Source organism: Sprattus sprattus, assembly GCF_963457725.1.
Source record: "Sprattus sprattus genome assembly, chromosome: 9".
In the NCBI taxonomy this organism is placed as follows: domain Eukaryota; kingdom Metazoa; phylum Chordata; class Actinopteri; order Clupeiformes; family Clupeidae; genus Sprattus; species Sprattus sprattus.
The window spans coordinates 6150249-6162748 of NC_137928.1; the positions used below are offsets into that span (position 1 = coordinate 6150249).

General features: G+C 42.4%; 1 protein-coding gene across 3 annotated transcripts in view; it reads left to right on the forward strand.

The window, feature by feature from the left end:
- Positions 1-5184, forward strand: part of scn2b (sodium channel, voltage-gated, type II, beta) — a 15174-nt gene extending 9990 nt beyond the window's left edge. The window contains exons 4-6 of one of the 3 annotated variants that reach the window (XR_013968769.1): positions 922-1117; positions 2203-2287; positions 4901-5184. Coding sequence is in view for 1 of the 3 variants with exons in the window: in XM_080844463.1 (XP_080700589.1) it covers positions 922-1117; positions 4901-4934 (230 nt within the window). In the remaining 2 variants the exon portion in view is untranslated. The remainder of the gene's footprint in view (positions 1-921; positions 1118-2202; positions 2288-4900) is intronic. The other 2 variants (XR_013968770.1, XM_080844463.1) reach the window with 2 other exon arrangements.
- Positions 5185-12500: the final 7316 nt, after the last annotated feature.

Consider the following 12500-nt stretch of genomic DNA (forward strand, 5'->3'; position numbering starts at 1 on the left):
CTACACAGGGAAAATAAACGGTGACACAAATTAAGTAATTTACTTCCTGGTTTCAGGGGGCTTGATTGGCTTATTGATGATGAGTCTAAGGGGACACCAGTGAATCTGACATTAAAATGAGCACGTCCTCCAACATTTAAATATAATAACGCAGACAATTTAAATCAACCAGTGCAAAGGTCAGTGTGCCTAGACACACACTCAAACGCTGGATCCTTAAGTTTTTGTGTGTGTGTCTCTACTCTGCTCTACACATGTGAGTTGTGTGGCGAGCTACACGCTGCATGCTGCACGCTGCATGTTAATACTGCAGCACTGCGCAGTGCTGGGTGATGACTCAGCACCTTGCGGACTTTACTTATTGATGTGAATGGCAGCCCTCTTCAACTCAGTGCTACTCGGTTGCGCATGCACACACACCCATACACACACACACACACACACGCACACACACATACAGACACACACCCATACACACACACACAGACACACACACAGACACACACACACACACACACAAAGAGGCCCACATGCCCACACAGAGCTTCAAACCACACGCAAGCTCCCAGGCAGTCTTTTTCAGTTTTGCAGATGTTTGTTTAGTTATTCATATATGCCTCCGAATGTTGAGTTCAAGCAGCTAGTGACGCAATGACATCCAAGTAGAAACAGCACAATGAAGACAACGCCATTAAGTCACCAAACGTTTCTCCAAACTGCTGACCTTCCTCCCTCTCCTTTCTGCTCCTGATGGCTCTGTGTTGGGGATAATGGAATCCTGATGGCTTTATACTGTGTGTGTTTGTGTGTGTGTTTGTGTGTGTGTGTGTGTGCGTACGTGCGTGCGTGCGTGCGTCTGGCGTGCGTGCGTGCGCGTGCGCGTGCGCGTGCGCGTGTGCGTGTGCGTGTGTGTGTTTGCAGTGCCACCACCTCGGGACACCACCATCGCCGTGGTGATCGGGGCGTCGGTGGGGGGCATCCTGGCGCTGCTCATCCTGTCCATGGTGGTGGTGAAATGTGTGCGTCGCCACCGGAAACAGGAGCTCATCTCCGACGAGCAGAAGATGGAGGAGGAGGCCAAGCTGGACGGAGAGGGGGGTGCAGAGGAGGGCACAAAGTGGGTACCTCCCCCCCCTATCCCTCTTTCTGTCTCTGTCTATATTCCCCCTCTCTTGCTCTCTTTCTGTCTCTGTCTCTATTCCCCCTCTCTCTCTCTCTTTCTGTCTCTGTCTCTATGTCCCCTCTCTCTTTCTCCTGTCTCTTTCCCCCCTCTCTCTTTTTCTGTCTCTGTCTCTATGTCCCCTCTCTCGTTCTCCTCTCTCTTTCCCCTCTCTCTTTCTGTCTCTGTTTCTATTCCCGCTCTCTCTTTCTCCTCTCTCTTTCCCCCTATCTCTCTTTTTGTTTCTGCCTCTGTCCCCTCCCTCTTTCTCCTCTCTCTTTCCCCCCTATCTCTCTTTTTGTTTCTTGTATCTGTCCCCTCCCTATTTTTCCTCTCTCTTTCCCCCCTATCTCTCTTTTTGTTTCTGTCTCTGTCCCCTCCCTATTTTTCCTCTCTCTTTCCCCCCTCTCTCTCTTTCTGTCTCTGTTTCTATGTCCCCTGTCCCTTTCTCCTCTCTCTTTCCCCCCTCTCTCCCTTTCTCCTCTCTCTTTCCCTCCTCTTTCTCTTTCTGTCTGTCTCTATTGTTAATGTATTTGGTGGTTCCATGTGCCCCCGTTTTCAAAGTTCCCTTCGGTCCTGTGCTCCCTTTCCCTCAAGGTCACCTTCAGCTCTTAAGCTTATGGTGCTCCCTTAACCACTGCAGTTTTTTTCCTCCTGTTTCTCCTGCATTCACTGACACACTGGCAACTCTGTACAATGAAGTACAGGAGTAAGGTTAAACACTTCACTATCTAATTGTCCACTCGATGACCTCAATGTTGATTTGGGGTCTAAAGTTAAAGTCGCTGCATACACAATAATAGTACTATTTAAGAGATTCTCAGAAATGTGATTAGCATTACATAATCTGCTAGAGATCGAGGTATTTTCAAATGACAATGTCAACTGTTTGTGTGTGTGTGTGTCTGTGTGTGTGTATGTGCATGTACGTGTGTCTGTGTGTGTGTGTGTGTGTGTGTGTGTGTGTGTGTGTGTGTGTGTGTGTGTGTGTGTGTGTGTGTGTGGGTGTGTGTCTGTATTTGGTCATGTTGCAAACACAACAGACAACCCTAACCAGGCTGCTTGATCCAGAAGGCCTTGGGTTGGTGGAGCCTGCCCCGCCTCTCATGATTTGGTAAAACCTGATTGGTAAATGGTGTCATGTGACTCAGGGTAGCCAACACTGATTGGCTCCCTCCGCCTCTTTTCCTCTGTGGGCGTTCTCTTTTCCATTGTGATGTGATCTCTCTTCTTTCTTCCCCTTCTTCTCCTGGCTGTTCAATGAGAAGAAGTTGATGTTCCCTCTCTCTCTTTTCTCCTCACAGCTCTTTTTTACTATTTCTTCTCCAAACTAACTTACCCTACCTATACGCTATAACTACTAACTTTCTCGGAATGAACAAGGAAGGGGACTGGAGAGACATATAAGTTCCCGTTAGACTAGCGTTAGCATGGCTAGATATCCGTATCAACCAGGAATCATAATGTTAGCTGCGTTTATTTTTAATTTCACAAAATCAGCTCACCAATAAAAGGCAGTCTTGGGTCTAAAGTGAACACAACCACTTGTGGGTAATGTTAACATAGACAAAAAAACCTGAGGGGAATAATGGGACCACCAATGGATCAAGGGCTCACCATGATAGCGATGTAATGCAAGCAAATGAGGAGGGAGAAGTCCTCCCTACTGCATACAACTTTTAAATGGCTAGTAGTGCTCGCACCACAACTACATGGCATGATTTCACTTTTAATAAACTGCGTTTTATACACGGGTGTGGTCAATACACCAGTTTGTTTTAATTAAAAAATCTAGTAAAAACGGTTCAGTTAATAGTTGTGGAAAATATGATATCAAGAGGTCAAATAAGCTTTATTATGCATTCCAATACTTTAATCTGTAAGGTTTTATTCTAGCATTGTAACGCATAATGAGTGCAGTCATTACTAGGCATAAATGGTTATATGGACTTCTGTAAATTATCATGAATACTTCATGCATAAGTAGTCCAGTCCAAGACCTCACCCTCGCCCTGAATTAGCCAACTAAATCCAAACCCACCATGGATTTGGATATATTTTGTTCTTATCTTCTTGAATGCGTACAAAAGACAATGCTTGACGACTAAATGGCAAGACACCGAATCCCATGTAGTTCACTTCAGTAGGATATTGCTGATCTTAGTGGTTAACCCTAAATCTAAATCTATATCTATTCCTATGTCTATCTATCTGTATCTTTCTCGATGGTTAACAGTGGTGTCCTATGAGGTCCTGTGATGCAGTCTTTATGTCTTTTCTGTCTTCATCCTCTTCCTCAGTGGTGTACCTTTCTGACTATTAACATAAGTGTCTACGAGGGCCTGTTTTACAGACATGTACTAATTGCAGGGTAATATACAGTATCTGATTGTAAAGAGGTCTAACTTGGCCCAATGAAATGAAACTAACATTCTATTATTATAACTGTGCTAAGCAGCTAACATTAGTGTTATGGAAGTGTTTCTCCGTCACAAGGAGGGATATTGAAACAGAAACTGTATTTATAATTTTTGTTAGGGAGCAATTATTGTTTTCTTCAGGGAGGATTAAGGGGTTGTCAATCGAAATCAAGAGCCATTGATACACATTAAATGGGTTTTGTGGAAATCTAAGAAGAACACGAGTGTGTTTTACGTTTGAAGGACTTTGCTCAGTAATTGGTGCCTATTGTCTGTAGATCAGCCCTTCCAGTAGTTCTGTGTTACTGTTACCTGTTATGATGTTTCTTGTGTTTGTGTGTTACAGTGTGTGTAGTTGTGTGTGTGTGTGAAACTGAACACATGCTAGACTCAGGAAAGTGCATGCTTTAAACCAGGTGTTTGAGATCATAGAGCATCTTTCATGCTGAAGCCAGCCATGTTCTCCTCCTCCTCCTCCTCCTGCTGCTGCTAGTACTGAAAGCGGGAGAATCTGCAAATGGCACCATTTTCTGCAGGTGCCAGTGAAACAGAGTGTGCCCTGATTTCAAAAGGGCAACGCACACTGCCACGTCAGCCATTTCACCTGCAGATCCCAAAGACTTGCAAACAGATGCACAGTATGGCAGAAGAGGCCCCATAGCCTGGTATCAGGCACACGAGAACTTAAGGCCTGGCTGTAGTAACAGCAGGCTTTTTATTACTATAATAAATGTAATTACATTACACAAAATTCTGCTCAGGTGCTGATGACAGATATAATCTGGTAACCTGAGGTACATGGTGTTAACCAAACTGAATATCGTCAAAGAGATGTAACTCTATACATGCCAGCCATCATGTTGAGTTAGTAGAAAACTCAACAAGTCTAGTGAAAAAGAGGACACTGGAGCCCCAAGGCCCATACCCAAGGCCCATACCCAAGGCCCATACCCATTGCCCATACCCAAGGCCCATACCCAAGGCCCATACCCATTGCCCATACCCAAGGCCCATACCCATTGCCCATACCCAAGGCCCATACCCATTGCCCATACCCAAGGCCCATACCCAAGGCCCATACCCATTGCCCATACCCAAGGCCCATACCCAGTGCCCATACCCAAGGCCCATAACCAACCAAGGCCTATACCCATTGCCCATACCCAAGGCCCATAACCAAGGCCTATACCCAGTGCCTGGTCTGTATATTTAGTTGTTGGGCTAGCATCCAGGACATCAGGTAGCACACGCATGTTAATATCCCTCTCTTATTCTCTCCCTCCCTCTCTCCCTCTTTCCCTTCTCTTTCTCTTTGTTCCAGAAAAATATATTCCCTGCCTGAAGATGTATATTGAACCTTGCTTGAGTCGTCGTCCTGCATCAGTCTCACCCTCTACCCTTCGTCCTCTTCTTGGTCTTTCACACAAGATCTCAGCCCAAGCAACGAACTACTCTAAGTCTGCTCTAAGTCTGCTTATCCACCTGCCCTGGTCTCTTGGTCTTCCTTAGATGTCCCAGAAACTTAAGTATCTAGATGATAGGTTAAGAACAGGTTAGGTTAGGCGTTTGAACACTGCCACTTTCTTCTCTTTCTCTCTCTCTCTCTCTCTCTCTCTCTCTCTCTCTCTCTCTCTCTCTCTTGTGGAAAATTTCCACATTTTGGTTTATTAGGGCCATTCTTTAGCATATCTTTCAGTGTGCTGTGATTTAAATTTGGGTTTGTCTTCCACACACTGCCAGAATCTTTTATAAAAGAGTGACTTCTGTTTACTAGAAAATGGAGATATTTCCCCTGAACTAAAGATAGGTTTCCTGTCTCTTTCCTCAACTTCCTATTTCTCTCTAGGGACCAAATGTGGTGGGGATTCCACATCTTCTTTATATGATAGCTAGTTATTCCACATCTTCTTTATATGATAGCTAGTTATTCCACATCTTCTTTATATGATAGCTAGTTAGAGTGTTTGTGTGCGAGGGACAGAAGTCATATGTGTGCTTGGTGGTGTACCTTTTTTGTATCAGTTTGCATCTTGAGAACCCCATAGATTGCATCTAACCCTAGGCTCCTGTAGAGGACAAGTACCCTTCCCCCAGAACATAAAATGGGAGATAGATATTTGTGTGTGTGTGTGTGTGTGTGTGTGTGTGTGTGTTTGTGTGTGTGTTTGTGTGTGTGTGTGTGTGTGTAAGTGCAAGTGTTTGTGTATGTGGGTGAATGTGTGGATATATGGACAGTCCCTCTCGGTGAAGATATAAACACTTAGCTAGTATTTTGTTTGTTTGTTTCACTGCTTGCTAACTTGCTGTTGTGTCATGCTTTAGTCACATGGGTGCATTTTGTTGTGCAGTTTGGCATCGCACCTTAGCATGTTTTCATTAGCACACACTATGACAGACCCCCCTGAGCCTAAAGGAAGCCCCATCATCTCCAACACTGCAAGGGTTTGATGATAACTCAGCTCGATGCTAACTCAGCTCGATGCTACCTCAGCTCGATGCTAACTCAGACCGATGCTAACTTAGTTTGATGCTAACTCAGACCGATGCTAACTTAGTTTGATGCTAACTCAGACCGATGCTAACTTAGTTTGATGCTAACTCAGACCGATGCTAACTTAGTTTGATGCTAGCTCAGCTCCTAAATGAAATATTCTATGTTCCACTGCCTTCATAGATACAGTATGATATCTGTTGACATGGTTGTTACACATATAGACGGGTAAACACTCATATTCGAGCAGAAGCACCCTAGCTTACAAACACAGGCAGAGACCTTCTTTGTCTAGCACACACGCACACACACACACACACCCATGCAGAGATCAAGTACAGTAATTTCTACATGCAATGATGCATACCATGCCTAGTACACAAATACAGTGCACCTTCAGGGAACATAAATTTGAACAAAATTCACTTTATAAACCAAACAAAACTCTGTACATAGGGTGATTTAATACTGTTGCTATGTTTGGATCATTTCTGGTGTCTTATTATATATTTGAATGTATTGTTTGAGACTTCAGTTTATAGAATTGCAAACTATTTAGTTGTAATAGTTCTAGTCTATATTACACAGATACATATAAATCTATGAATACTTTTAGGATACATCTAAATATGATTATAAACTAAATGGAATAAGAAATCTTTAAAAAGTTTGAAAATATGTCAGGGTTTATATTTTACCAATCTAAAAAAAAGAGTCTTAAAGAGCCAGTTTAGAGCTAGGCCACTGCCAGAGTATTTTACTGAATAATGTTTGATACATTTGTTTAAAGATAAGTTGCTAAAAAAGCATAGCACAAAGCATAGACAATTCTGAAATATGAAAACTAGGCTAATGTAAGACTCAAAGGTGACATTTCCAGCAGTACTTTGGCACAGGGATTTCTTACAAATGTCATGGAGTCATTTTGAGACGATAATGTATCCACGGATATTTTTCAGGCAGTTTATAGTGAAGCATATCGTTTCTGACCACAGGTCCGATCAAAGGTTTGACCAACTAAAGTACAAGGGCTGATTTTTGGGGAAAAAATATTGGCTCAAAATTTCCATCAGACAACTCCCCTTGTGCCAGTTACAATAGAATCACAATGTATTGAAAGTGTTACCACATCAAATAACACAAATGCATTATTTGTTCCAAAACCACATAGGAAGTATTTATTTTACTTTATCTTGCCCAATAGCCACTGCCAAAGATAATAGACTAACAAGAACATTACATCATTACATGTATCAGAACAGATACATATTTCACTTACAGTATTTTGTTTATCTCTATGGAAATATATAATTATTATTATTATTATTATTATTATCAGTATATTTATTTTCTTGATCTGATGTCTTTTATCACTGTTTTATATATATTTTTTTAAGTTTTCCATAGTTACTTGCTTTAATATTGTCTGTGTGCTTCCTTATTCTACATCAGCAGAGCATTGACCGGTTCCAAAAGCCTTATGCTATCTAACACACTTATCCAGAAAACTACCTGAAAGTCTTTAGCGAATTTTTTTAGTTTTGTTTGTTTGTTTGTTTGTTTTTCTTTAGTAAGGGATTTTTTTTTTTTTAGTTTTCTTGGATTCACTGACACAGCCTGTGCTGCTTGTGCAATGAAAACCCGGGCTGTCTTAACTACTTCTTCTAGAAGCCTAGGAACATTCTAGAAACATGCTTTAGCTGTCATGATCGCTGCTTTCACTGTGCCATTATTCTTAGACAATCACCTATTCTTTTTTTCATGTCTGATTATTAATATACATTTATTTATTTTTGTCAATGTTATAAACATGTCGTCGGTGTCTCTGCTGAAGCATTTGTCTAAAGCTGCTAACACCTCCTTTAAATTAGCAGTTGAAGGTGTATGTGGGCCTATTTGTAGTTTATCCAAGCACAGCACAGCCCAACGTCAACAACAAAGAAAAAAATACAGTTTACCTCCAACTTTTCTAAAACAAATGATCAAACAATGCATGACAATTTCATAGATTATAACATTTCTAAAGTAACATTTGGCTTCAAATGACCCCTACCCTCCCCCCCCCCCCCCCAGCCTTGCCCCCACCCCCATCCTACCCTCACACCGTGTCTTTCAGTGTTGGCCGAGGCCTTAGTCCTCCAGGCGTCTGTGTGTGATCATGCATGCTTCTACTGCTGTGGCCATCTGTACCTACAGACCCTGGGCCACTCGCATTGGACACTTAAAGACAAAAAAAGCAAATGCAGATGAAAGTAGCTTGTTCTGCGATGTCACGAAGAATGATCTGTAGTCACGGACATATTTTGAAATAAAATGATTGAAAACATGCGGCTTTGTCTTATTTACTTTCACCTACACTGAATGAGTACTGAAAGACAGAAGTAGACAGAAGCTTTGATACATATAGGTTTAAATGTAATGCAAGCTAGCTGTAGGCTAGGCTATAGTTTGTCTGTGCGTGACAAGATATATGTTAATAATATTTGTTTTGAATTTGTCATATAGGTCCACCCATTTTGTATACTGTATTCCAATGCCAGCTTTAAATATTGTCATATACGTAAAATTAGTTGTATCCACTACGTCCGTCCGTCCACTATTGTTTTCTACCCAGAAGAGCAGTAAAGGTTAACAGACAGCCTAGACCAAATGAAGCAGGTGCCTGAAGGACAGAATTAGGCCCAAAAAAAACAGGTGTGAGCGGGGGTGAATGTGATTCTATGATGCTAGCCTGGCCAATTCTACCTGGATGTTAAGTAACACTATTCTGTCACATAATGAAGCCTGGCAGCAGTTATAAAGAGCTTGGGTCTAAAACCAGTTTGATACCTCTACCTAAAAGGCATGTCTTCCAAACACTAATAGCAACAGCATAGCTGGCACTGATAAAGCCTAGCTAGCGTGCTAACTGGTGTCTTTTGGTGCAAAATCGTTTCTTACATTTTCACGCCGTGGTCCATCCTGGAATACAGAACTACATACTACGTAGTCTGAGCAGATAGTGTGCATGACGGGTGTGTTTATCTACCCTCACATGACCATGTGGAGTGGATTAAATGATAACAAAACTAGTTGCCAACAAGAATGGGAGCATTCAGAGAATGCAAACCTCCGCCTTGTGACCTTGACCTTTGACCTTGACATCTGAAAATCGAACAATTATTGCCATTATATTACCCAATCTCCCCACAAAGTTTGATGGAAATCGGTCCATGCGTTTCTGCGTAATCCTGCTAACAAACAAACAAACAAACAAACATACAGGGGCGAAAACATAACCTCCTTGGCGGGGGTAATAAGAAAAGTGGCAAATTACTGCACACTGCGGCTTGAAGTATACACATGGAAAACCCAAGTGTGCAATGTATTCCATCTTCCACCTCATCTTCGCCCATCTTTCTCTATGGTGGGAGAGCGAGAGGGCTCAGTGCAAGTGGAGCGCAGAAAGGTTTTACAAGACTGTGATCCTCTCCATGCACCATGTCAGCTTTCACCTGGCTGTTTTCCTTTATTAGGATTGGGTTTGGTTATTGTGGTACTAGCCGCGTCAAGTGACTGGTAGTGTAGTGGTAATTCTTTGCTATAATGTGGAGAGATAGAGAGGGAGCGAGAGAGTAAGATAGAGAGAGTGTTTGAGAAGAGAAGTGCGTGGCTGTGCATGTGATAATGGAAGTAGAGCACGGGTATCTGGGGCTGCCACTGGTTAATGGGGCACGGAGAGAGGAGCTGACGGGAGAGGTCGAGAGGGCACCGCTCACCGCAGTGTGTGTGTCCCAGAGGGCCAGGCCAACGCACCGCCGCAGCTCAAGGTGACACGCGCATGTAAATGTGCCTCTCTCACACACACACACACAGACACACACACACACACACACACACAGAGACACACACATTCACACACTAGAATGCACACACACACACACACACACACACACATTCACACAATGGAATGCACGCACACACACACACACACACACACACACACACACACACACACACACACACTTTGAAATACAAACAGTGCGGCAGCTGTCTCATAAGAATGCCCTTTGTTTAGGTGCCCGGAGTGTTGGCAGAGTGAAAAGCAGAACAACAGTAGAAGCCGGAAACCTGGAAGGGAACTAGGCGTCGAATTGGATCCGGTCCATAACAACATAGCTGCTATCTGAGCCACTTTCTAAAGCAGAATCAGTGTGCGCTGATATAAGCTCTGACGGAACCAGCTGCAGCAGTTATCTCCCATCTCTCTATCTTACTCTCTCGCTCCCTCTCTAGCTCTCCACATTATAGCAAAGAATCACCATGCCACTACGCTACCAGCCAGTGGTGTAGTCCAGAGTATACGCAGGTATACTGAGTATACCCACTTATTTTTCAGTCAGCATTGCGTATACCAACTTCTCAAAACAGGGCGTTTATCCTGTGCTGAATGGGCTGCTTAAAAAAATTGCAAACATTAAAAGTACACTGCAAAAAATGCTTTTCTAACCTAGTGTTATTACTCTTATATTGAGATGAAAAATCTAGTAGGTCTTGTTTCTAGCTAAATTGTACTTACCTAGTGCTTTCTTGGTAAGGTTATTTTTACCTATTTCAAGCAAATATTACTTATTTTAAGAAATCTTAACAAGCCAAATTTGCTTAACGCACTGGCAGCCAAATTTGCTTGTTTTAAGCAAAATCCTGCTTAAATATGTAATTATTTGTCTTAAATCTAGAGGGGCATTTTTTGCAGTGTATAGCCACTTTTCCAGGGACCACTACACCACTGCTACCCCCTGACGCAGCTAGCACCACTATAAACAAACCCAATCCTAATGAAGGGAAACAGCCAGGTGAAAGCTGACATGGTGCATGGAGTGGAACACAGTCTTGTGAATATGGTTGTTGGCTCGTGTCACATTCAGCGTCGCTTGATGTTCTCCGTGGGACAGCTCGTTCTGCCGACTGTCTCCCCTTGCTCCTGTTGGAGAGGCTGTGTGGTTGGAGAGGCTGTGCTGGCCTGACTCAGCAAAAACAGATCTTTAGCTTCGCGCAACACTGACATTGTACGTCTCACAAGCGCCATAGGGCTATGAGGCTCTTATTCTCCTTCGTCGTCCCGTTTTCTACAAAGCCCTAACAGCAAATGGAGCGGTACAATCAGGACCAGGATGTAGATTGACCACGTACGCTCCCATAGCCTGGTGTCCTGCCCAGAGAAAAGCTAGTCTTTGACCCTTCTGCTAGGGAGTTTTGAACATTCTAATAAAAGAATGCATTCATCAACAATGTAAGATTATTTTAATTCCACATCGTATTTGTTGGACCCCGATATTCTTTAGAACGTTCATTCTATAACATTCTGAAAACACATCGGTCTAAAATAATCTGCTGATGTATCCAGACCTGATCCGGACGTGACACCAAATCTGGGCCAGACAGGCTAGATCAAAACCAGAACGGGTCCAGTGTGGTCTGCTGTCTGGACAACTATTTAATATATAGATGATGGTGCAGAGGACAACTATCTGTTTGGTAGTGCAGAGGGGTTTCGTTCCTTGAATCGTCGTTAGATCTGAATAAAATGAATCTTTCTGGCAGACAAGCCTCTACCTAAGGGAGTAAGCTACTAGCTTTGGGCTTGATGAAATGCCAAAGAGACCAGGATTGTTTTCTCCCATTTGAGATTTATTTTTGGAAACAGTCTCTGTCCACCTGTCCTATATATGCCACTATGAGGCACAATGGTGTGCTCTTTCCTTCTGAAACACGTTCCCTTAAAACACACCCCATATACTTCCTACGGGGCTAATCATATATCACACTCATTCTTGGGCATCTCTAGAAAATCTAGATTCAGAATTTCTCCGCAATTGCACTATGTAGTTATTATTCGCTAAGTTACCTAGAACTGGATGATTTTGTTGCTTTTTCTGTTGCTTCTTAAAGTGTAAATGCATGCTGTCATTTAATAAAAAACCTGTCACAGACTAATTTAAATTGTAATCGTTTTCAGGTATTTTGTACACTGTTGTCAATGAATGAGATTATTTTTTAGGACAACAAGTTACCCTATCTATGGTCACTTATCTCAACAATCTTTAGTACTTACCACTTCAATCCTCTATTTTTTTGTCTTTTTTAAGTTAATGTGACAAAATGATGAAAACATTGCCTGAACTTTCAGAGAATATAAGTAGTTTTGTTTCACCCTAATAGTTCATTAGGTTATATCGCTATGCAACCTGAGGATTATAACAATGTTTCAGTCTCATTACCACAAACGGTAGGGATTTTCTTTGAGTTGATTTTAAGCCAGACGTATGTTGTGTTAGCCTACTTGTACTCAAGGCGAGACTACCCCAGCATTTAAGCATAGCTACGCACTTCCAAAACCATAGCTACACTTTCAGTGAACTGCTTCCAACTTTACTCAATATTCAGACTT